At 39.1% G+C, this 25,908-nt stretch overlaps 1 protein-coding gene across 9 annotated transcripts in view; it reads left to right on the forward strand.

Annotated features, from left to right (window-relative positions):
* The first annotated feature begins 284 nt into the window (after positions 1–284).
* The window catches only part of Rdl (Resistant to dieldrin), a 30,926-nt gene continuing 5,302 nt past the window's right edge, over positions 285–25,908 (forward strand). Inside the window, exons 1-8 of one of the 9 annotated variants that reach the window (XM_070215948.1) lie at positions 285–565; positions 7,473–7,570; positions 7,852–7,919; positions 14,160–14,386; positions 15,723–15,805; positions 17,355–17,492; positions 21,685–21,969; positions 25,171–25,811. In XM_070215948.1, coding sequence (XP_070072049.1) covers positions 426–565; positions 7,473–7,570; positions 7,852–7,919; positions 14,160–14,386; positions 15,723–15,805; positions 17,355–17,492; positions 21,685–21,969; positions 25,171–25,811 — 1,680 coding nt within the window. In that variant the 5' untranslated portion in view covers positions 285–425. Of the gene's footprint in view, positions 566–7,472; positions 7,571–7,851; positions 7,920–9,619; positions 9,688–14,159; positions 14,387–15,722; positions 15,806–17,354; positions 17,493–18,977; positions 19,116–21,684; positions 22,616–25,170; positions 25,812–25,908 lie in introns of those variants that run through there. The other 8 variants (XM_070215952.1, XM_070215949.1, XM_044395802.2 and 5 more) reach the window with 8 other exon arrangements.

Raw genomic sequence — 25,908 nt, forward strand, 5'->3', positions numbered from 1 at the left:
TCAACCATACACATGCACTGAAGTACTGACTGAATGCCTCGCTGCCTAAACAACCAACTAACTCACTGACTGAGAGACTTCAACAAGCGGAGAAGTACGGAGAAAGCCCTGACTAGAGAAGCCCAAGTAGCCGAGCGGAGAAGTAAAATAAACTAAAGGAGCAACCTTGACTAATAACTGCAACCAGCAACAAGAAGAACAACAACAAAACAACTACAACTTACTTTATACGCAACTAAAAAACAAAACAAAAAACCAAAATAAGAAAAGCAAAAACCAAAAAACGAAAACTTCAATTTTTAATGCAAAACTACGAAAAGCCACGACAGCCATTTTAAATAAGCAACTTTCGCACCCTCCCGAAATTTCAACTTCCAACACCCGAAACAAACAAACAAAAACCCAAACACACACACAGCACCACCATGAGTGATTCAAGAATGGACAAGCTGGCCCGGATGGCGCCCCTGCCCCGCACCCCGCTGCTGACCATCTGGCTGGCCATCAACATGGCCCTGATCGCCCAGGAGACGGGCCACAAACGGATCCACACAGTGCAAGCGGCGTAAGTATCATTCATCCATTCAGTCTGTATCTGTAATTATGCGAAATCATCGCTGGCAGGGGAGTAACGAAATACCAAAAGTACCGCCACCGTATTCAATGGCATTTACTCAATTAGTGACATTTACAACTATCAATTAGGCTAATAACATCATAGAGGGCCGAGCCCGCCTCTAATTCGCATTAAATTATGGCCAAATAATGGTTAGCATGGCTGCTAGCCGCATGGCACCTCCTCATTTTCGGAACAAAGAGAAACTACAGTTGGGCAGTGGTTATAATAACAATAAATTTGCTTTCGGGGCCTGACACTTTACTGCAGTAACCAGTGACCAGCCCCCCAGGCGACAGGTGCGTGCTATACGAGAGTTTTTTGGGTTTTTCGGTTTTGTGGCGCCCAACGTGGGGCCCATAATTCATGGTAATTTATGATTATTCAAATCATTTTGCTGCAAAATGCGCTCAAAAAGTTTTCGGCCCCGTCGCTAATTAGGCTGAATGACAGCCAGCTTGACCTGGCAGTGAATAAATGTTGAGCTGCTCGACAGTTTGACTAAGTGCAGGCCATTTATTAGGGCACTCCGACTCCGTATTCCGTATCTACATCGTCATTGTCACATTTGCATGTGGCAGTCATTAAAATGGCTGGCAGCGACTGAAAAATGACAACTGCCACTCGATGGTCATGTAATTACTCACCCGTCAGCGTTCGCTGTTTGTGTTTGTTTTTGGAAACCCTTGTGCAAGGATTCGAAAGCCCTCACCCCCTGCGCCACACACCACTCAACTGACAGTTGTCAGCTGTCAGCGCGGCAGCCACTGAACCAATACGCCCGCCGTTACCCTGGGGAGATCCACCCACCGCAACCGCATACAACACATTCGGACAACGCAAAGAAATTGCCGCAATTGTGGCATTAGTTGTCAGCTACTGTGGCGTTCTGTCAACTTAATCACACAAATTATGCAGAGCCCGCGCTCTGGTTGGCACTGACTGCCGCCCATTTCCTTCTTATTTTCCTTTTTTGGGTTAGCGCTCATTAGTAAATATTTAGGCGCTACACAGAGCGCCAAACATTTGCATAACATGGCAACCTGGCAAATTAGGCAAATCAAATGGGGGCCACAACGAGGACTCTCTGTATCCGTATTCAAATACTAGTCCCGGATCCGAAAATCCAAAAAATCCGAATGCGACATCGAGCGGCGACTCGAGTACAAATGCACGTTTATGGGATTACACGATCGCGTGCTGGGCACGCAGACGAGGACACGGAGATACACGCGACGTGGCATGTGATGTGGCTTATACTTACACTGGCTTACATAGCGTATAGCATATAGCATATAGCGTATAGCGTAACAAGAAGTCCAAAATCGAAAATGTCGTGGCGCTAAGAGAGACGGCAAAAGTCAAGCGACTCCGAGCGGCACACACAGGCACAGCTGTGTCCTTTTATTTGGGCCAAAAAGGCAGAGGCGAAGGCAAAGGCAAAGGAAAAGGCACATTCAACGGAGCAAAGTTTACGCTACTTTTTCATGCAACATTGCACAGGCGCCGCCACAAAGTGTGCAACACAAAATGACAGCCTTGCCGAGTCAAAGTCCCAGGGCCTCCAATCCTCCTAGCCTCAATCCCCCATCCAAGCAAAAGGTTAAAGGCCAGAGCGACACAGTTTGCTCACTTTACACGCTGCCACTTCCTGTGCGACATGGGCTGCTGGGTTCGCTGTGTACGCTGGGCTGCTGCCCCCCGTTGGGCCTCCCGTTGTGCTCCACTTGCCACACAAGTGCCCACTTCACTGGGAATTTATTGATAGCAGATAATGCCAAAGTGGCAGCGACAAAAGCAAGACCACCCGGGCTCGTTCTTTCTCTCTATCCTGCCCCACTATTCGAGTTCGCCAGCTGCATCACTCGGGGGCAGGCAGCGTCAACAGCTCGCCGTCGAGTGTCATTGAGCGTAAATTGTTGTTCCTTCACATTTTGAGTATGATTGAAAATATCTACAAACGGCAGGCCAGCCTCCTTTCCTTTCCTTTCTCTTTTCTCTTCTCTGTGTGCTCTTGCCATCTTGTGTTTTGCCAATCGTCATTCCACTTCTGCCTCCATCTGCTTTTCAAATATTTAATAAAGCCCCGACAAGGCAGGTCTAATTTTTTTCACATTTGCCCCGGCAAATACAATTCGAGCGGGCAACTATTTTTATTGGCCCGCCTGGAGGCGAGAGATATTCGCTCCTTAGCCATCGACATCGCCTCGCCATCACCATCGCATTCGCCATCGCCTGCCAGCCTGCTGTTCATTTTGCAAAATGTCAAGGACTCGCCAATGCAATTCAATTTTTTATGCATTTACCTCACCTCGCCCGCTCAGCTGGCTCAGCGGATGAGTTCGAATTGGGTATGGGGATTGGGTTTAATTTAATCAAAAGGCCAAGCCATCCCACCAAGCAAGTCGAGTGCAAATTGCAAGAAAAATCGAATAGAAATAATACCGCTTTTATATCTGCATCTAAACGGAATAAAAACCTTTTGTTTCCAAGTCAACATGGTAATTTGACATTTTTAAAATTTCTGAGAAGCTAAAAGTTTCGAAATCTCAATGCATAAGTCTTAGAAATAAATAACACGACAAAAAATCAAAGTATAAACTTCATTATACTAATTTTTGAGATAGGTTTAAAAATACAAATGGAAATATGATTTTTACAGCTATCACACATTTTCTTTTAAATAAACAATGCTTTTTCATCAAAATTTTAAGATTCAATGCCGAAAGCAGTAAAAAAGAGTTTCTTAAAGAGTTTTCCTTGGCATTAATAATTAACTTGTTGAGTTTTTGTTGGTTTATTTAAGTGCAAAAAATTCAAATTATTATATTGTTGTCTTTTTTCGACATTTAAAAGATATTAATATTTCCAATGAGTATAGTTCTTAAATGTTTAAGGTGCAAATTATACAACTCAATTACTTACTGATTTTATACTTATCTTTTTATCTTTTAATAATTTTACGACCATCGCGACATAATGCTGCCATAATATTCGCTAATGGCTAGAAATAAGTCCAATAGTTTTACTGATAATAATTGTTATCAGATTAATATTCAGAGTTCAACTTCTGAGAGACCAAAGGCAAAGCATTTCTTAGTAGTGTGTATATAAAATCGACCTTTTAGTGTAGGGTGACTTTAGATATACCTCTGATCATAACACATTAAATATGTGGGCCAATCCCGAACTATGACCCATTGTGGGTATACTTTAGCCATTCCCAGTGTGTCTGAAATTGGCTTTAACAAGTCCATAAAGTGGGGCGTGGCCCAACTGCTGTGCTAGCTCATAATAGTTAATGTTTCCATGTCCGAGCGGCTTTCCTGTGTGTCCTGGGAGTTGGCTGCTTACTGGCTGCTGCCAGCTGGCTTATTAAGCGGATGTGTTTATTTTTAGCGACTGTCAGGCGGCTGTCAGGCATCAAGTTATCACTTTATTAAAAAACGCTTACTCACACTCGGCCCCGAGAAAAAGGAGGCTAAAATCTGGAGGCTGGATGCTGGAGGCTGGAGGCTGGGCGACCCATAGACATTGGCCCAAGTGTTTTACTGCGCAGCAGAAAGGCCTAAACCAACTTTTGCTTATCTCGGCGTAGGCGTTTGCCTCAGTCCCTCCAGCTGTCAGGACGAAGTCCTGGGTGGAAGGCAGGGAAATGGGAAATGGGAAGAGCGGGGAACGGAGACAGCGGAGATGAAGACAAAGACTACGAAAACGCTAAAAGAAAGATAATATTTGCTAGTAGTTTTCGCATTTCCGCTTTGTTTTAACGTTTCACTTGAATTTATGCAATGGCGCGTGTCCAACGCAGCGTATACGTAATGGCTGGCACTCAAAGTGCCACTAAAAACGACAGCGACAGCGAGAACGACAACAAACAATAACGACAATATTTCCCACAGCTTTCCACTTGCACACTCACACACACTGGCACACTGACCAGCCACACCCACCCACGTACACATCTATATGTATACACCATATACACCTACACATATACACACATATATATGGCAAACGTGCAGTGCCTCAAGATAAGGCAACAAACTGTGGCCAGCGATAAGATGGCGTGGCACTTGAGGCGACACGTTTTGGGCTTGGCTGTCGTGCGCATGACTTTGCATTTTGGTTTTGTTACAGTTACGGTTCTGGTTTTGGTCCTGTTTCTGTTTCTGGTCCTGTTTCTTCAGCAGCCCCAGTTGTTGCTCCTTCATTGCTGTTTTCGTTGCCCAAGTCACTCGGCCGTCTTGAGAGCTGGCTGGAAAAACAGAAATTGTTACCCACTTACGTGCGAGCAGCTAATTGCAAGCTGCACAATTGTGCACTTACACCGAGCAAATATATCGGCATTTATAAGGTTTAGAATTCCATTAGTTACGTCCGAGGAAATAGAGTAACAGCACTACTAATGGGGGTTAGCAAAACAAATTACAGGAATTTTAATTTTTAAAGGTGTCTAAAAGTATACTATACATATTATATTTCGGCACTTTACCGTGAAAAGAAGGTATCAAAATATATTGTTGCATACTTTTGGGCGGAATTTAAAATGATTTCAGAACCTTATTTTGTAAAGAGGTTTAATGTAACGAGCATTATTGGGTAATTTTTGACAAAGAATTAGATTTATATCATCAGAGTAGTTGTAACTTATACTTTTAAGGCTTGGGCTTTTAAAGTTAGTAGAAATATGTACTTTAATCATATACCCAAAGATACCCAAAGGAATTCAAAATGTTTTGCTAAACGTGGTAGACCTTCTTCTTCCAAACTATAATAGTTTATCTTCCTGTGTAGCCTTTTGTGCGGCAGCACTTCTGGCGACTGCCAGCTCGAGACGTATTTTTGTGCTCTTTAGTTGCCCTCGATCAATAGGCAAATATTTGACGCCTCAAGTACGACCTATTGACATTTTCTAGTGCACTTAACGACAAGCATGGCGCACACATATACAAGCACACACACACACACTCACCAACTGGGGCTGCATAAATTATTTGACAATACGTCGGGCATAATATTAGTTTCACTTAGCCGTGGCTGGAGCACATTTGCATATTACGTATACGCCACGTTCCGCCTTGGGAGTGGAGCGGCATAAGCGAAGCAATCGGAAAGTTTTTGGCGCGTCCTTCAAGTAATTTTTATTGCAGGCTGTCAAAAACTTATTGACAGCACCTGCCAGCAAAAGTAGCAGCAGTGCATAAATTAAACTTTAATGGCTAGCGCGGCAAGAGGCGGAAAGTGTTGGAAGCCAGTAACCGTAACCCGTAACCCGAAACCCGTAAAACATTGAACATTGCGCATACGCAGCATTGTACTGGCAAGCCCACACACATTCAAACCCAATCAAAAACTCAAATCAAATAGCAATCAAAACTTTTTCATTATCAACATCAGACAAGAGGCCCGAAAAATAAAACCGCATAGAACGGGAAAACGGGAAGTGCGAGTGCGGGTATTTTCATACATATTTATAAATAGGCTGCCATTTTTGCCGTCGGCTTTCGCTTTGATGCCCACGCTGCGTATACACAATGGCCCCGCCATCGACTTGGGTTAAAGCTCAAGCGAAGTTGGAGAGGAAAACCCGGGGAAGCAGGACAGCAGGATGGCAGGATAGCAGGAAAGCGGGAGAGAGCGGCGAGAGAATGTGGGCCACGGCACGCCCAGGCTTGATTACAAAAATTATTTTCGACTTTTGTGAGCTGCAAAATTAAAATCGCATCAAATCAGCAAATCAGCCACAACAATTGACTTGTGAATGTGCAAATTGGGCAAAATACTCGCACATAAATGGCTGTACGTATATATTTCCGATACAAATGAATGGCAAGCAGGATATATGGAAAGGCAAAAGAGACAACACTGAGCTCCGGGAAACGCGCAGGCGCACATCGGGAGGCAAAGTCGGCTTTCTGTTTATTTGCAGGCGCAACTTTTATTAAATTGTGATTTTGCTCACCAGCACGCACACACCACATCGCACATCGCTCTGGGGACCTGGGGTCCTGAGTCCTGAGACCAGAAACCAGAGAACCGAGAGCTGTGTATCCAATGGCTTTCGCAGAGTTGGAATAACAACAAACGCGCTTTAATAGCACAGTTTAGCGTAGAATAGACGCAAATAAACAGGCATTGAAGTGCCTGGCGACTGGCAACTGGCAACTGGCGTATAGCGTATGTTTGTGCTGTGCCTTCATTGCCAGGCACATGCAATAAATATTACATACAAACGCTCGTGTTGGGGGCGCACTTGATGCCGCATAAAGCGAAAGTGGCACACCCACGCCGAGTGCCACATGAACACTTAACCTGCAACGACCGCCGAGCGCAATGTCTGTGTCGACTGTCAGGCGCTTTTCCAGGAAATGCTGAACGTTCCATATGGAAATTATGCACAGCAACAAATGCCCCGAGCAAATAGGCACTCGCCCTCATTACAGTTAAATTTTGTCTATCAATAACTTCTTTAAATAAGAGATGCCACAAAAGTTTGGAATGCATATTAGGATATATTTATGAAATCTATGCTCTCTATTAGTTAACATTTTAATTAGAATTTTATTTTTACTTGAAACAATAAAAATATTTTCATAATTGTTCATTTTCTATCTGGAAGCTTTGAAGCTAAACTTATTCCTTAATGATTTTATTTAACTCTGAATTTACAATGCAAAATTAAACAGATTTTTACTATGCCTAATTAATTTAAGAATGCCGATTTGGGCTAAGAAAATAATTAATTTGTAATAAAAGTTATAAATAAATCCCTAATAATAATGATTATATTAGTTTTGTTGGTGAATCGAATTAGTCTAGAATTTAAACTAATAATTTCTTCTTCTATTTGCAGAACTGGCGGTGGCAGCATGCTGGGTGACGTAAACATATCCGCTATACTCGACTCCTTTAGTGTTAGTTACGACAAAAGAGTAAGACCCAATTATGGTGGTAAGTAGACCAATATCCGGACACCCCATTTATCTAGCTACACTTACCCAGCTACAAGCTAAAAAAAAATAAAAAGCAAACCCAAAACGCAACGCGACTGAACGAAATGCAAATGGGGGCACAGCCCGGTATGCAATATGTATCCAATGTATAGGGATGTTCTAGGACCGCAGTGGGATCTAGGATCTGGGATCCGAGTATTACAACACTAGACTAACCCATTATACCTACCCGTACTTAGATATGTACTTTAACACCTACTATAACATACGTGTTTGCAGGACCTCCTGTCGAAGTCGGAGTCACCATGTATGTGCTATCGATCAGCTCGCTCTCAGAAGTGAAAATGGTACAAACTAATTGAACCTTGTACCTTTCTATTACCGTTAAGCGCTCTCTCGCATTCTATCTCTACTTATCTATCTACTCCTAACTCTATCTCTCTGTCTTTGGTCTTTGTTGTTGGAGTTTTCTTTCGAGTTTTCATTTGTTTCCGTACCACTAAACGCATTAGTTTGTTGCTCTCTCACACTCCCACACACACACAAAAATGTCTTGATTTCTGATTTCCTGATTTCTGATTTCCGTGGTACTACCAACTGTTTCTTTCAACTGTTTTGCTTTGTATGAACTATCTCTCCGAACACTCTTTCATATAGATAGAACGATCTATTATTTCTAACCGTTGACCAAAGTACACCAGTTGAAAGCGTTATTTGCGAATCTTATCCACACCCGTACCTATTGTGTTTCCTTCTATTTATACTTGTATCGTATTATTTCCTTATCAGTTCCCCTTTTGGTACTAAATCTCTCAAGCTCTAACTCTTCCGAATGTTTAGTTCGTTTTATAGCAGCTGTGTTTTAGTGTTTTTTTCCAACAATTTCGCATTCATTTCCCCGAAATGAATACTTCAGCGAAAAGGTCTGTGTTAGGAGCTGACGAGCCATACGAACCCTGAAGCCAGAATTTATAGGGCCCAGAGTTATTCAGTACTTGCCACGATATTTTTCTCACATCGCCAAACACATTGTAAACTAAATGTCAACTCTCGAACCCATCAAAACCAACGATTGGCAAAAGCTTTTTATGTTCCTTAAGCTCTACAAAATGACTTTCTTCTGTGCTCACCGTCACTTTAACCTCTGTGTGTGTTTGTGTATGTCTAATTGGCCCAGCACATCGAAATTACCCGAAAATGAAAAGAAAACCTCACACACATACAAACAACAGCCACAGTAACAAACAATCCATCAACATTTCAAACCTTCCGGATCTTGAACCCCCTCACATTCCAAGCAAAACTCTTGCCTCTCACTTCATGCGTATTGTTTCGTCTTCTTCTTTTTTGTAGGCCCACATAAAACTCATAACAAGCTTCAAGATAAATTTCACAACCTACATAAATGCTGCCAAATCGCAATACCCACAAACTAAAAATCTCTTTCTAAATAAGCAATGCAAACGAAAAATGGTGTGTGAATCCGCTACTCAAAACCAAATAGTCCACTAGTTAACATAGATATTTATTTAATAGGCGCCTTTGTTTTTTTTTTGAGCTAATGCAACTCTCTTTCGCATAGCTGAAAATACATGATACAAAAATACAACCTCGAGTAGTCAACTGATTTGGTTTTCATTCGGCGCGTGCAACAAAACAGAAGCAAAAGCATCGAACACAAATTTAGTTAGCCACCAAAAACAAACAAATAGTCAGCCAAAAATACAACAGCAAAGCAATGCACACCGCTTGCCAATTTAAGTGTTAACCGTACCTTATGTATTTAATTTTGCTAATGGAAATTAAACAGCACCCGACGAGCCCAAGGAAGGGCGCCCGAAAGTAGGCAGCGAAAAGCAACCAAACAATATGTCAACGTACTCGTACCGCTGTGTGTGTGTTTCAGTTCTCATACAATATCTTTTGGGTTTTAGCCACATCTAACATGAACCAGTACAACTACAATAACAACAACTACAACTACAGTATAACCATACCAAACGCAAAATGAAAATTCCATCAATCCGTGTGTGTGTATATGTTGCAGGTCCCCCTGTGGAGGTTGGCGTCACAATGTATGTCCTCAGTATCAGTTCGGTTTCGGAAGTTCTCATGGTACATACGTTAAAATATATGCCAAAAATAAAAATAAAAACAAAAAATAAATACAATTTACCACAGATACAAAACAAATGTTCCTTCTTTTTTTTTTGGTAAAGCAAACAAAAAAAATTCATAAATCTACTCGTATACTTCTTAATTTCTCTCAGTCTCTACCTCTTACCTGTAACTATCTCTCGCTCTCTCTCTCTATAAATATCTCTGTCTCTTTTACTATATGTTTCTCTCTCTCTCTATGTCTGTCTCTGTTGCTTAAAGCTCATTTTGTGTCTTAGCATTTGTTATCCTTTTAATTTCGCTAATTGGCAACAGACATACAAATCCATTACAATTACTTTGATTCACTTAAGATTGTGTTCGTTTCGACCATTCAAAGCCAACTGCAAACCAATATCTGTTATACATATACCAATATAAATATACAAAGTTCTGCCAATTAAATGTTGTGTGAAACGAATCGTTATTGCAATGCAATTGCCAACTATTAAACTCAAATGTTGCATATTCGTTTTGTGTTTATCGTTTCGATGTTAAGCAATAGGCCATAATGTTTGTTGTTCCATTTCAAAGCTTCTCGGCCAGAACAATGCAAACCGAAATATACGTACTACATTGAAATTACCCCAAATTTTACACATTCCGATGCTACTCTTTGGGTCCAGACCCCGTGCTGCTCTCTCTTTCGCCCACACTCTCGCTATCTCTATCTTTTTCTCAACTTTGACGCTTTGAAATGCCATTTGCCATTTGTTCAGCTTCAGTTTTTTGCCTTTTGATTTCTTTCTCGCCATCGCATCCCTCCATCTCGGAATTTTCATGGAAAGCAGTAACTGCGATAAAGTCAATCAATCTAATTGCTGTATAAATCTTTATTTATCGCCCCATCGAGTACATGGCCAAAGTTCATCCATTCCACCACGCCCACATACACAGTGACACTATGATGGGACAAACCCCTTACCCAGCCCAGAGAAACGAGAGATATTTATGCCATATTCATATATCCACCTTATACCTATACTCTCTCATATAACCGTCATTCTGTTTGTTGTGATCTGGTCAAATGCAAAATATTAAAATATTAAAATCAAATTAATCACAGCGGCCGCATTGACAAAGGCTGCGCGCATGCGTATTTGTTAACAAGATGAATATGAATGAATATCATAATCCACACAGCATACATATATAGCATACAAATATATTCAAGCTCGGTGTCGATGTGTTCGTCAAACGATTTATGGACTTAGCCTAATTGTACGAAGGGACTACTCATTTATGCCTGTTTCTGTGTTTTCGTTTTCCTTCATTTTACTCTTACAGGAAGAAAATCAGAAAGTCTTAATCAATTATTTTCAATTATATTCTAAAATTTCTCTTAAAAAATAAATTGGATTTTAACTTATATTCTAAAAGTATCTATAAAGTTATCCATATTCTGTACGTCGCACGTTCTTATTGGTTGAGTGATTTGATTGTATTTTAAAGAGCTTTTCTAAATCATTTAACAAACCTAAAGCCTCCGGGGGATTAATAAAATTGTAGTTCTCAGGAAACTCATTTCTTTGATTTTATCTTTACCATTTTTTCACAAATTATCGTTCTTATCGTCTGACTTTCATATAACTTTAATATCGTCGAGTGTGACAAAAAGAGAGCATCTGACAGATGGATAAAAATCACCTCAATTGGCACACACGAAAATTCGCAAGTACTCTAAAGATTTCGTTGAAAAAGTCGCAAAAACGTTGCACTTAATAGGAACTCACTTACACAAACACACAGATTTTGCTGCACTCTTGCTGCATACACATATGAACACACTCTCACCGTTTTTACCTTAAGGAAATATTCGTATGACACCATACAACCAACACAATCGCACCGTTTTGGCTTTGGCAATCAATTTATGCGAAAATATCATGCCCAACACGAACGTAAACACGAACATACTGCCGAAAACAATCCAGAAAAGAAAACACGTTAACAAGGATAACAGCAACAAGAACCACAACAACATCAACATGTTCATTTTCAGCCCGATCATTTCTAACATGACAATTTTTCATTTCCACATTTCGCGACATTCCGGTAAAATAACAGAATTGCTACGCTGCTAATAAAAATAATTCCAAAATAAACTGAGCCAATGCCAAACCGAAACAAGAAGAACGACACGCGTACACACACATAGACACAGTAACAGTTGCCACTACACTGAGAAAAACCATAGTTTTGGAATAAATAATTGATATAAAAACGTAAATTTACTAAAATTTTAAATAATATTAAACAATGTCGAATTGGGAATATTTTGACAGAGAATAAGTCAACTTACAAAATTGATATTTTAAAAGAAAGTTAAACAGAGTAACTTTAAATTCATTTAAAATATGGGATGGATAGATCATATTAATTTATGTAGTAAAGTCAATCATGTTTAATATTTTTCATAGGAACAAAACAAAACCTTCTTAGATAATGCATTTTGACACTATCTTTGTTTTCTCTATGTAAGCCCTGACAATTTTACATAAGACAACCCGTCCAATCCAATCGAAACTCAGGCGAGCAGCGAGGCAGTTAAAATCAACATGACATGAGGTTACAAATAAAAAAGCCAGCGAAAAACACCACACACATGTCTATACATATGTAAATTGTAAATGGTATGCTATAAAGAGATATATAAAAATAAAACAATCAACTCGATAGACCCTCTCACGTTTGGGGTTAATTGCGAACCATCTATAAATACCGTCATGCACATAAGTATTCGTATTTAGAGTTGATTTTGTGTGTGTGCCAAGAATATAAAAATACGAAAATCCAGGTTGACCCCCAGAACCCTTTTTGCAAAGCCAGCAACCCCACTACCCAAAAAAAAAACAGAGTTATGGAAATTGCATAATCCACCCAGAATTTTATTTCCGTTTTCGATTACGTTTGAGTTTTGATTCGTTTTCAAGTTAAATTTGTGTTTGAGTTTTTGTTTTGGGCGTGCCTGAAGCCGAGTGGAAACCAAATCTGCTATATAAATAGCCAGGGGAAGATTGCAGGCAACCCACGAGAACCGTGTGCAATTTTCACAGCATAAATAAAACACATAGCCATATAGAAAATACAAAATACAAAATACAAAATACGTATACGCCATGTAGACACACATGCCAGCTAGCACCTCTCAGCGAGCGTTAAAGTACTGGCAAAGTACCCAAAAAGCAAGCAGTGTGCGCCCCATAAATATTTATAACTACTTACAAATGTTATTACCTGCTACTACTACAACTACAACAATAACAACTACTATTATTATTACATTTGCATTTGCATTTACCTTTAACATTTACATTTACATGCTTTTCCGTTTAATTTTTGGTTCCTTGTCGGCCACGTGACGCGCTTGAAGATAATGATATGCAAGACTGAGAGAAACAACTCGAGTAGTTGTCCTTATCCGCCCCTTAAAACCCACCCACCCGAAAAACAATACCCATACACACGCACACAGACCACACAGATACAATATATACAGATACAGAGCAAACACAACCAAATTGTTTGTCGTTTTACAATCCAATCCAATCCCCCAATCGACTCCGATTCTAAACAATCCAATCGTAGCCCAATACGCTTAGCTTCGAGGCACAAAAAGCAGAACAAGAACAGCTGAAACAAAAGAGCCATGCTAAAAAGCTAGAAAGCCAAAAAGCCAACGATACTGTATACTGTATAAAGCGTACAAAAATAACAACCCGCCAGCCTGTTGCCATAGATGCCGTAGTAGTCTAGTAATAATAAGCCCAACAACCCCTGTTAGTAGCCAGAGAAAAGCCAAGCTACTTCACAATCACAGCAACGAATCCATACGAATATTTGTGAGAGGTTTCTGTACTAATTAAACGCTTACCCGATCCCAAGACCCCCTTCTATTGCTAATGTAAATAAGCTTAGTTATTTCATTTAATTCGTTTATTTTTCGGTTATTTTCAAGATCTCATTACCGCCCTCCCCCGAAAATGCTGTATAAAGTTTCAATTCGATGTTTTTGCATGTTGTCTGGAGACCCCCCTATGTCTATGTCCCTTCTTCCTGTGTAAATTGATAATAAGAAGAAATTGTTGCACGTTATGAATTTTCCTTGGTTAACATTTGCCGCAAGTTTCTTTCTTTGTGTGTTTATTAAGTGTATCTGTTGTGCCCAAAAAGAAAAGCTTTCCTCCTAGTTTCCACAAATTCTCTCTATCGATTTCTCTATGAATTTTTTTTAGTTGATCTAAATCAATTTTTAAAAACACACAAAACTTTTAGTTACTAGTCTTTTAGTTACTCTAGATCCGTAAGTGCTCACTGCCGATGTTTACTAATATGAATAACCTCTCAATCTCTTTCTGCTACCTTTACCCTCTTTTACCGAAAACCGAAACCGTATCGAATCGAATTGAATCGAATTGTGAATTGAATAGGACTTCACATTGGATTTTTACTTTCGTCAATTTTGGACCGATCCTCGTTTAGCGTATAGAAAACGACCTGGTGTAGAAACACTATCGGTTGGATCAGAGTTCATTAAGAATATTTGGGTACCTGACACCTTTTTTGTAAATGAAAAACAATCATATTTTCACATTGCAACAACCAGTAATGAATTCATACGTGTGCATCATTCTGGATCGATAACAAGAAGTATTAGGTAAAAACCAACTCAACTACTGCAACTCCCAACACTCTATGCTCTCAATGAAAGCGAACATTAACATTTTTAATTGTCTGTATATGTGTATGTGTATTTAACTATTTTACAAACTAACCCTACAACCAAAAACAAAACCAAAACCAACCCGAAAAAAACAACCTACAACCAAACCAACCAAAAAAAAATATACTTCAAACATTCTACTCTATCGTTAAACTTATCGTTTTTGGCCCTTTTTGCAACTAACTTTTTTTCTGTGTGTGTATAAATCGATGTTGTAATTTACTAAATCTAATTGAAAATGGAAAATTTCTACAGAACGAAAAACAGTTTTCTTCAATGAGATTAAAACTAATCAAGTGAGTTCAATTGGCAAGTGAAAGTGAAAGAAAGTTGGCAAATTTCGAGCGACGCAGCTTCAAATGATTTGTACATTTCATGAAAGTCATCGGTTAGAGGTGCAAACTGTGCGATTGTACTATCGGTGCCTATCGATTGTATCGACAATTAGCTGAAAATCGTTATGAAATTGTATTTTGAGTTTTATTTTCTGATCTGATGGTGAACAACATATCTGACCCGATTGGCTGGTGAAAACATAAATCATTTCATACCATCGATAGGATGGAACTATACTATCCATCACTTCGACATCCCCAATTGTGTGGCTCATGAAAGATACAAACGCATTTCCCCCCACAACAACCACAAGAATTAAGATCAGGAACCAAAAACCATCGAAAAGCAGGGACTGCATGACTATCGAAGGTACCTTCTGTCTCACGTGTTTTTGACACCGCAAAAAGGTTTGACTGGCCGCAGTAGCTCGGCTACTGGGCGCTCTTTTTTCTACTACCTTTAAACAAGAATCTGTCCAAAATCGCCACAAAAACCCCAGCAGCCACAAAGAAAATAAGTATGAGTAGCGTTTAGTTTTCGTAGCCGTAAGCAACAATCAAACAATTAAACCAACGACAACTAAGTAAGCCAATAAATAATGTTAAACCCTGCGTAAGAGCCAATCGCCTCACAATCTACAACCAAACTGCCACTCAAAGTATCTCTCACTTACCAAAAAACAGCAGCAAAAATATATATAACAAATAGCTCATATCCAATTGAACTCGCTCTGTATGTAATGACTTGAAAACCCCCTTGAACCCCCACTAAAACCTCGTAAATGTTGTGTGTATATAAAATAGAATGTCATTTTTTGAACCCTCTGCTCGTTTGTTTGTTGATGTTCACCTGGCCACCCTTGAATTCGCTACTAATCGTATAATCTCTCTTTCCCCAATGCCCAAAAAAAAAAAATGTGAAATAATCCATTTAGATTGACTATTACCGCATCGTGTCCGATGAATCTACAATATTTCCCCATGGATCGCCAGCTGTGCCACATTGAAATCGAAAGCTGTAAGTACATTGAACTGACTAACCACTGAAATTTAGCCAAATAATTATAACAATACGATATTATGATGATGATGATGAAATTTGTGAAAATTGTCAATGAACCATGTGATAAATGCAAAATGTGAAACAAGAAACCAACTCATTCAGAATGTCGGCAGGGGAGTGGCCAAAATGAAGTGTTTTCTGGCCCAGAAAATTGCTCAATTATCCAGTGTTGTCAAGAGCTTTGCAATTACCTGTTATTTTAGCCTGTTACAGTAGCCTGCACCTTTTAGCCACCATCTGCACACCGTTTTGGCCACTCCAAAATGCCGAGCTCTCAACTCTCAAGCAAAGGCCGTGCGCTGTTTGTTCGGTGTGGGCAGAAAATCGAAAACAAGCTTATGTGAAAGAAACCAAGCCAAACCAAACCAAACCGAAACAATTAAAATGCGAGCAAGTAAATTTTAAGTGCCACAGATACAAAACACACGAACACACACACACGAATTCGATTGAGGAAAAAGCAATTAAGTCGCCTTTGATATGAACAATTGTGAACAGAGCAATTATGTTGCCACAAATAGCAGGAAATCGAATTGAATTTACGTCAATTAAATTGTCTTCAGGCAGAGGTTAGGCGACAAGGAGTTTATTTTCAATCCCAGCTCTCGATAGATTTAATTTTTATTTCGAATATCCGTTTTTAGTTCGTTGTGCATATTTTGTTCAATCAAAATTGTCCCCACGCCCCACCAACCACCAACTCATTCAATTACTCTCAAATAGCTCAAGCCCTCCACCTCAGATATTTTTGGTCGTTTACGTTTTGTTTTTTGAAGCCACCCGAAAATAAAAGTTCAAGTGCCACATGTAAACCCAGTTCATGTGCATTATTATCTGCATCTACCCGAATGTTCTACCCAACAGCTATCAACCAGTATCAGTAACTATAAAAAATCACTATCAACAGTTCACAATATCATGGCGCTGAAATCATGCAGAAGATTGGTTGGTTTTCGGTCGCCTTCTCAATTTCAGCAACCGCAGAAGGCTCCACAACCCATGAGTAATGAATATGATGATTATCCTTGTGAAACCGCCTCTGTCTTTAACTCGACTTATTCCCCTCAATCCCCTGTTAGCCTAAGTTAATTATTATTATATTATACTACAAGTACTGTAAGTCAAAACCCATACACAGCACGCTTTTGCTTAAGATCTATATATTGTATATACGTCCGATACGACCATCATTTACGTCTAGAGTTTCCTTGTCAAAACTCGTCACAGAAATCGGTCCCAAGAAATGCCACACTCACACTCACCCTATATTTATAAGACTCTTTATGCTTTATACCGAACCAAACTTCGAGTGTGTGAGTCAAGTATTCTGTGTATAAGTCCCAGAAACCAACAACCAACATCCAACACCAAACCCAAAACAGAACAAACAAACAATAACATCAATTAATTAACTACTGAACCCCCTTTTTGCAACAACAACAACAACCACTACTACTACTACTCAACAATCCAATCTACAACAATGATCTTCAACAACATGAAGTCGGTTACACGATGCGAGATATCCGATATTTCTGGAGAGATGGACTGAGTAGTGTTGGCATGAGCAGTGAGGTCGAACTACCGCAGTTCCGAGTTTTGGGACACAGGCAGAGGGCGACCGAAATAAACCTAACCACAGGTACCCCCATACATTAAAAAAATCATAACAAGCAACTAAAAAAAAATATATATATATATATGCAAAAAAAAACATCAATATAATCACATTACCATTTCCTTTGTTTTTGACAAGCATTTTTCAATGAACTTTTATCCGTTTTGCGTTTGTCGTAATGGATTTTCGTAATCGTATTTTGATTTTGTGTTTCCAAAAAGGGTTAGCGCATATCCAAGTACCGAAACACGCACCTCTAACCATCCAAAGTTTTTCGTTCTTTTCCGTCTACTTCTACTACTTCTCCTTCACCAATGTATACATATATATTTGCCTACAACTCTTTTTATCGAGTGCTAACCGTAACCTGTGCTACTAACCAGAAACAATCGAACCCCAATCAACCTACCCATCTAAACCACATATAAACGAATATATATATTGTGTTTGAAGTGTCCTCTACTAACCTCTGTTGTGACTACTCGTTGATTTGTTCTTTATTCTCTACTCTTCTATTCCTTTGCTTATACGTTCCTTTTTGGTTTAATTAACCGATTAACCGATCAGTAAAGCAGCAGTTAGTGACGTAGTGAGCGTTAGTTAGGCGCAGCGATTATGATTTCTGGTTCCTCCATTTCCGTTTCAATTTCAGTTCGTTTCGAGTCGCAAGAGAGTCCAGTTTCGTTTGCTTGGGTAGGCAAAAGCGACTAAAACGCTAATAAAATCTAAGAATTACTTAAGTAAAGGCCTGAGAAAAAATGTAAAAGGCTTAAAACCCTTGAAACAGAAAACACAAGAGCACCCATTTCTGACACCAAAACAATTAGATATGCTAACTGATAAGTTTTCTAGTCCTAAGCAACCCTACTACTGCCAATAAGAACAAACAGTAGCTGTAAGTCAACCAGAGCGTGCCTACTGAAAGCTCCTCAATCTTTAACCCAGTTACGCTTTGACAATGGAAATATAACAATTATAATGCATTTTTAGCGCAATTGTAATATACGAACAACCATTAATAATCTTAGAGTTTCTTCTTGATGGAATAAATCAAAAAATATATTTTTGAACAACACTTAAAGCGACAAGTTCTGAATGAGACTATTAATGCAACAACCGAATCAAAAAGGTTTAAACACCAAAAAAAAAGAAAAAAAAAACAACAAATAAAAAGAAGACACACTGCGAATGAATTGTATTTAATTGTTTATGAAATTTTCTATTATAGAATAGAACTTATTAATAGTCTCACGAAATGTATTTTTTGTTTTATGCATATTTTTCGTCTACAACAACGACAACCTCACCACCGAACTGTGCCAACAACAACAACAACTACAACAACTGTAATATAAACTCGCCTAACAAAATACAAAACTAAAACTAAAACCCTAAAAACTAAACACCAAACTGTACAAATTGCAACTTGCAAACATAACAACAATTACAACGAATACAACAACCAAAACAACAACTGCAACTACAACCAACTATATACACCATATATAGTCGGCTACACGATGCGTGACATCCGCTATAAATGGAACGAAGGCCCCAACTCGGTCGGTGTCTCGAGTGAGGTTTCGCTGCCCCAATTTAAGGTCTTGGGTCATCGCCAAAGAGCTATGGAAATCAGTCTTACCACAGGTACCTGTAGACGGTTACCGGTTTTCTTTCAAACTTTACTTTTACTTACCATATTACTATATATTTACGATAATACCGATGATGACTTATCTATATATAACTACAAATATATAAATATATCGTTTTGATTTTACGTTTTCGATTCAATTCTAATCTTCAGGCTTATTATTTCGATTCGTTTTCATTCGTTTCTCAATTCAAAATAATTTTCAAGCAGCATTTTGTACAAAGTTCTCCAAAATTCAATTAAACAGGCTTGCCAAAAAACAACATGGGCTAACTAACTCGGTGGAATCGAAGCCTGCTTGAAGGACCAACTGATTTGAACAATCAGAGAGGCAGTGCTTCAAGCAGGCTCATTCGCCGAAAAACAGAAAATGCATGCTAAGCATCTTAAGATTTTTACCTAATTTACTTTCCATTTAGCTAGCGTTTGTTTCATCAACTAATCTAATCCATAGCATACCGAATACCAAGTGCAATAACGTTAACAATTGAAATTACCATAGAATTAACAAGAGCATTTAACATTAGCCCACTTCATAGTCTACGGTCTAGACAGCCTGAAATAGACGATTCCCACTTTAACTCGTACTCGTACCTACCGGATACTGTTCATATATCTTTAAACGCAAAATCAACGCATGTTACAAGCTAGCAACAATTTTCCAATTTAGTTCGTTCATCAAATGATTTTCCTTTCTGCTTACTTTTATTTTCCAAATCTCAGTTGATTCCGCCTTGATTTCAACGCTCATAAGTTCATACTTTACAGCGAACCATGACAAGAACAGAAACCAAAAACAAAATAAACAAACCCAATTTTTATCATTGGCAATGCCAAGCAAAAAACGACAAAAATCAAACCAAATCAAAAAGAAATCAATATGAGATTGAAAAACAATTCACTTAGCGACCTTTGTATTATAAAACCAAATAAGCAAAGTGAAAATAATCTTATGCAAAAATAAAGAGAACCTAAAGTAATCGATATAGCAAATATGAATATGGCTTTTCCTTAGTAAATCATGCTTTTGATTTATGCCTGACATTATTACAACATAATCAACCAATTTTTTAAGCTTTTTAAGCGAAACACCCACACTCATACTCAGACTCACACACGAAACACATAATTTTATTAACTAGTCACCGAAAATAGTTTTTACTACCAAAAACATCAGCTATCTACAAACGTATTTACCAGTAATTTAAAACGCTATCGAAACTCATTAGCATAATCGAACAACAACTGAAAACAATCAACACCGAACATTCTGTATTGTAAATCAACAACAACAACTGCCACAAAAGCATTAATTTTAAAATCCAAAATCGAAAAAGTTATGCAACATAAATTAAAATCCTAATCAACTCCCCTACGCAAAAAGTATTCAAACGTTTGCAAAATTAACGAACGAAAGACAATGAAAAGCTCAAACCATTTATACATACTGAATATATATATATTTATATATAACAAGTTAAAAATATCAACAAAAAAATTAAAAATATATATATATCGAAAATACAAAACGCCCTCCCAAGCATGCTCTCATCTTATAAAGTTTCTTTTACAAAATCCTTAAAAAAATAAATATAACAATAGACAAATAGCCACAAACTGCAGGCAATAAAATGCTCCTTTTTAGGTCTTAGACTAGCTGCCTCTACTCATAATTCTTATCGTTTTATTTACTTATTTTCTTAAGATTTGCGGTCAGTTTTAGTTACTCTACTGCAAGCCACTTCTGTTCCTAAAGTTTTTGTGACTAACCACCTAATAAAAAGAATTTATTTTTTAATAAAAAACGATTATTTGCTTCGGTTTAGTCGAAGCGAAGGCATCCTTGCAGAATGCTTAGAAAATTCTTTAAAAAAAGCATTTAAAATTAAGTAAAGTACATATCCTTCTGCAAGGATAAATGTGGAATGCCTAGAATATTTTTTCCAGTTTAGTTCTTGACCCGAGCTTTGTCTTGAAAATTTGCCATTTCGTTTATAGCCCATATTTAAGTACCTAATTATATATGTTTATGAAGTATTGCCTGCCTGATAACGAAGCGTCGTATAGATCGAAACTAACAATATTTCCAGGAAGGTGCCAGCCAATCATAATTTCACATAAAAATGCGCTCATACTTAATTTTGTTCTTCTATTCTTAGAGTTTTATTTATCTTTACTTTTCGAGTTCAAAGTTTGATTTTGTGGATTTATTTTTGGTGATGAATACCTATTACTAAGAGCTGGCCAAACATCGATGATTTATTTTAATTCAATGGTTATTTTTAACCATTCAAAGATTAATAGTAAAATGCAATAAGTCTGGATTCTAATTGATGTTTTGCCAACTCTAACAGCAATATTATTTGTAAATATTTGCAAATGAAATTCATTTTAGCGAACCAAGTACTAATAATATTTTTCCATCTTTCTCTACTCTCTCTCTTTCTCCCATTTTTCAAAAACACGCTGAACAAACGAAACGAAAAACCAAAATTCCAAAATAACCAACTAAATATGAAAAATCAAAAATCAAACATTAATCGCAATTGGCGCGGCGGGCAGGCAACTATTCGCGTTTAGCCTGCGAAATTCAGTTCGTGCGTTCGATGGGCTACTACCTTATACAAATCTACATACCCTCTGGACTGATCGTTATTATATCATGGGTATCATTTTGGCTCAATCGCAATGCAACGCCGGCGCGTGTGGCGCTCGGTGTGACAACCGTGTTGACAATGACCACTTTGATGTCGTCAACAAATGCAGCGCTGCCAAAGATTTCGTACGTCAAGTCGATTGACGTCTATCTGGGAACATGCTTCGTTATGGTCTTTGCCAGTCTACTGGGTAAACAAACAACTATCGAAACTACCAAACTACTACCCCCCCTTAAAATAATACCGATTCCAAACAACCGAAAACCCATTGAGCGAAAATCCAACCACTAGCAAAACGATTTTCCCCATATAACTCTCTATCTCTCACACCAAAAACACACACAACCTCACACTCACAGGCAGTGGATCTGTATGGATTCCGAACTTATGATTTCCTTACCCTTTTAATTTCGATAATACTGGCCAAGTTGCGTGCCAGCTTTCAGTTCTTTCGTTACTTAACCCACACTTTTGCCAGCTTTCCGTGCCACGCTTAGCGTTGTGCAAAACAATCTTGCAGATACATCCAAAAAAGAAAAAAAACACACACTAGTTTCCTCGGCAAAACGATCTGCGTCTTGCGAAATTACTAACTGAATTTTGTATACATATTTACCCAATTGGCGTAGCGAAAACGCAGCTGAGTTTTGCCCAATCCACAGTAGTTTAATATCTATTTAAACTTAAACTTAAAAATATTTCACATTTCTTATGGAGCCAAAGGACCAGAAAGAGTCCATCCATAGCGAAATGCTGAGATGCACTGCACCAGTGGCACTGTAAAAGGGGTCGGGACCTGAGTAAAAAGAAGCTTGATATATGTTCTATATTCGCCAGCTATCTCCTTTAAAATAATCAAAATTTTCCGAATTGTTCCTCATATATATCTCAAGCTTCGGTGCTGACCCCGCCGTAATGCTAACTTTAACTTTCTCTCTAACTATCTAACAAATAAAACAATTCTCAAGCAACAACTTACACCCACAACTACAACAACAACTCCAACAAACAGCAACAACAACAGCAAGAAAAGAAAAAAATAATAAGAAAGAAAAGAAAAGAAACTGCAAAGAAACCCAAAAGAAACAAATCTCTTTTTTCGTATTTGTATGTTCTTGTTAATTTTTCAATACAAAGAAAAACTGTCATCCAAAGAAAATGTATGCAAATTCATAGATACGCGCCTGTGAATCGAGCGTAAAGGCACGAAAATTTACCCCCAACGTCCCACCTGTCCCTACTGTTTTGCACCTCGCACCTAGAATCGAAGCATGCTTCAGCCAAAAATGACAAAAAGAATACCAATACCAAATACCATCCTCCAAAAGCCTCTTCATATGTACGAGCTCTCGTATCTCGTCCATATGCCATGCCCATCCATATTATAATAGCCGACTCAGGTTGAGTTTGTGTTCGAGCACCCGAGACGAGCAAATCGAACACACTTCAACCTGAAATGGTACCCAGATATCAATATACGCCCAGCTTCCGCCAAAATGCAAAAATGCAAGCTGCAAAAATCGCAAACCGAAAAAAATGTACAAAACAACGCACCAAAATCAAATCAAAATCAAACCAGGGTACGAGTAGAACGATCAAAAAATATAAACATCTATATTACCATTACCAAATAAAAGCAAAAAAAAAAAACTAAGAGGGAGCGCATCAAAAACAATCAAAAAACGAAACCAGCATGCCCTGCGCCACACCTGGCTTGACTCGCGATTGAATTGAATCAAAAAACAAGTACGAAAAAATAAGAACAGACACAAAACACTGTAAATATGGTTCAACAAGTCGTCGATCAACAGCCAGAAGACGCAGCCCCCTCCACGAAGACTCTCTACAAGACTACAGAGCCCCCGATTAAAAAGAGAGAACCAAAAAAAGTGCGACTAAAAAACAAAAAATATTTATCTGCGATTTGGAGCCCTCAAGTTTGGGTCATTTAAAGGGGTGACCCAGACATGAAGGCTGCCAAGTTGGAAAACAAAAAAAATATATATATAAATCGCACCAGATAGTAACCCATCAGAGGTTAGGTAAGATATCATTCGTAGTCTGCTTTCTGTTTTGTTCTATTGGCTATTTGCAGCGATTGGTTACCTTGTGTGTCCTTGGTAAGTACTCTCGTTACTAGTTATTCGTTACTCGTTACATCTGTTCCGCCCCTGTTCTATCAACCTCCATTGGCGAGTATGCGATTTCAAAGACCCACTCCCCCTTTTAAAACCCCCTACCCACAAAACACCGCTCAATTGAAATCCGAACCCGTAACATACCCAAGGATAATATGACAACTCTAGAGGCTGAAATCCTGGAACAAAGCAGCTGGAAAAGAAATAAAACGCTGGAAATTTTCGTGTCCTTTATAACGGGCGACCCTGTTCAATGAATTTGCATTTAAGGCACGCACATGAACATTTTCCTTGAATGATGGTCTCAACTGCAGGAATAAATGTGTACATAAATCGTTTGGCTTACAAATGACTTTTTCCACTCATTTCACAAAAACAACAAAACAAATACAACAGGAACAAGAACCTTAAACACGGACACTCACACCCACACTCACATTCACTCTCATATAGACACACACACATTCAGAGCCATTCAAACACACACACTTCAATTGCTCTGTCTCCTCCTCTGTCTCTCTCTAGAATATTGCTAACTCACTCACACACACAAGACTTGCTTTATTCGAATTTTCCTTTGCCTGGCTAAAATGGAGATACGAAAATAAATTCACCTTAATTTTTGATTTCACTTACCCCAAAAACCCAGAAACACTGCAATATTTGCCCCCAAACGACTCTAAATGTTTCTTATATTCTATATAGCCCCTTTTCCTAAATCCCCCCTCTCTCTATTTAACCCCCCCGCTGACCTCTTATAGACGTTGTGCAAAAATGAATTGAAATTGATGACAAAATTCTTAATGGAAATTAAATTTCTTTTGTTTTTCTATTTGTCTTTCCTTGTATCCAAAATTATATCGAAACCGTTACCGAAAACCGAAACCCACCCGCACCAAATTACCAAACTATATACAATGCTACAATATATCCAACTATATATATCTGACTACTACTACTACTACAACAACAACCAAAAATATCATCCGAACTTCATGCGGCAACCGACCACGACCATAAAAAAAATTCTTGAATTCTTGAACTGCATCCGCATATCAAACAAACAAATCAAAATCGAAAACCCTCCCCAAAAAAAAACAACCAAACCGTATGCCAAAACGTCCATCAACTACTATCCATCGACCAAATTCCAAATCCATGCAAAAATTCGAATTGCAATCAAAAATCCAAATTGAAAATCGATTATCAAAACCAAAATCGTTATCGTATCGTATCAATATCGCAATCAATAGAATACGCCACGGTCGGCTACATGGCAAAACGAATTCAAATGCGAAAACAAAGATTTATGGCGATCCAAAAGATAGCCGAGCAGAAAAAGCAACAGCTCGATGGAGCGAACCAGCAGCAGTCGAATCCGAATCCCAATGCGAATGTGGGAGGCGTGGGAGGCGTAGGACCCGGCGGAGTTGGACCCGGTGGACCCGGCGGACCCGGTGGCGGTGGCGGGGTCAATGTGGGCGTGGGCATGGGCATGGGACCGGAGCATGGCCACGGGCATGGACACCACGCCCACAGCCATGGTCATCCGCATGCGCCCAAGCAAACAGTGAGTAACCGCCCAATCGGCTTTTCCAATATCCAACAAAACGTTGGTACGCGCGGTTGCTCGATAGTGGGACCCTTGTTCCAGGAGGTGAGATTCAAGGTCCACGACCCGAAGGCCCACTCCAAGGGCGGCACCCTGGAGAACACGGTGAACGGCGGACGCGGTGGTCCGCAATCGCATGGACCGGGTCCCGGGCAGGGTGGCGGACCGCCTGGCGGCGGAGGAGGCGGTGGCGGAGGGGGCGGACCGCCCGAGGGCGGCGGCGATCCGGAGGCAGCGGTCCCAGCCCATCTACTGCATCCGGGAAAAGTAAAAAAGGTAAAGGTAAAGATCGTACATGATGCGGCGATTAAAAACGGTTTAGTCGACCCTGGAGAAAATTACTAATCTATTTTATTTTTTAACCCACCATCCTGCTCCT

This window comes from Drosophila takahashii, chromosome 3L (genome assembly GCF_030179915.1).
Source record: "Drosophila takahashii strain IR98-3 E-12201 chromosome 3L, DtakHiC1v2, whole genome shotgun sequence".
NCBI classification, from domain to species: domain Eukaryota; kingdom Metazoa; phylum Arthropoda; class Insecta; order Diptera; family Drosophilidae; genus Drosophila; species Drosophila takahashii.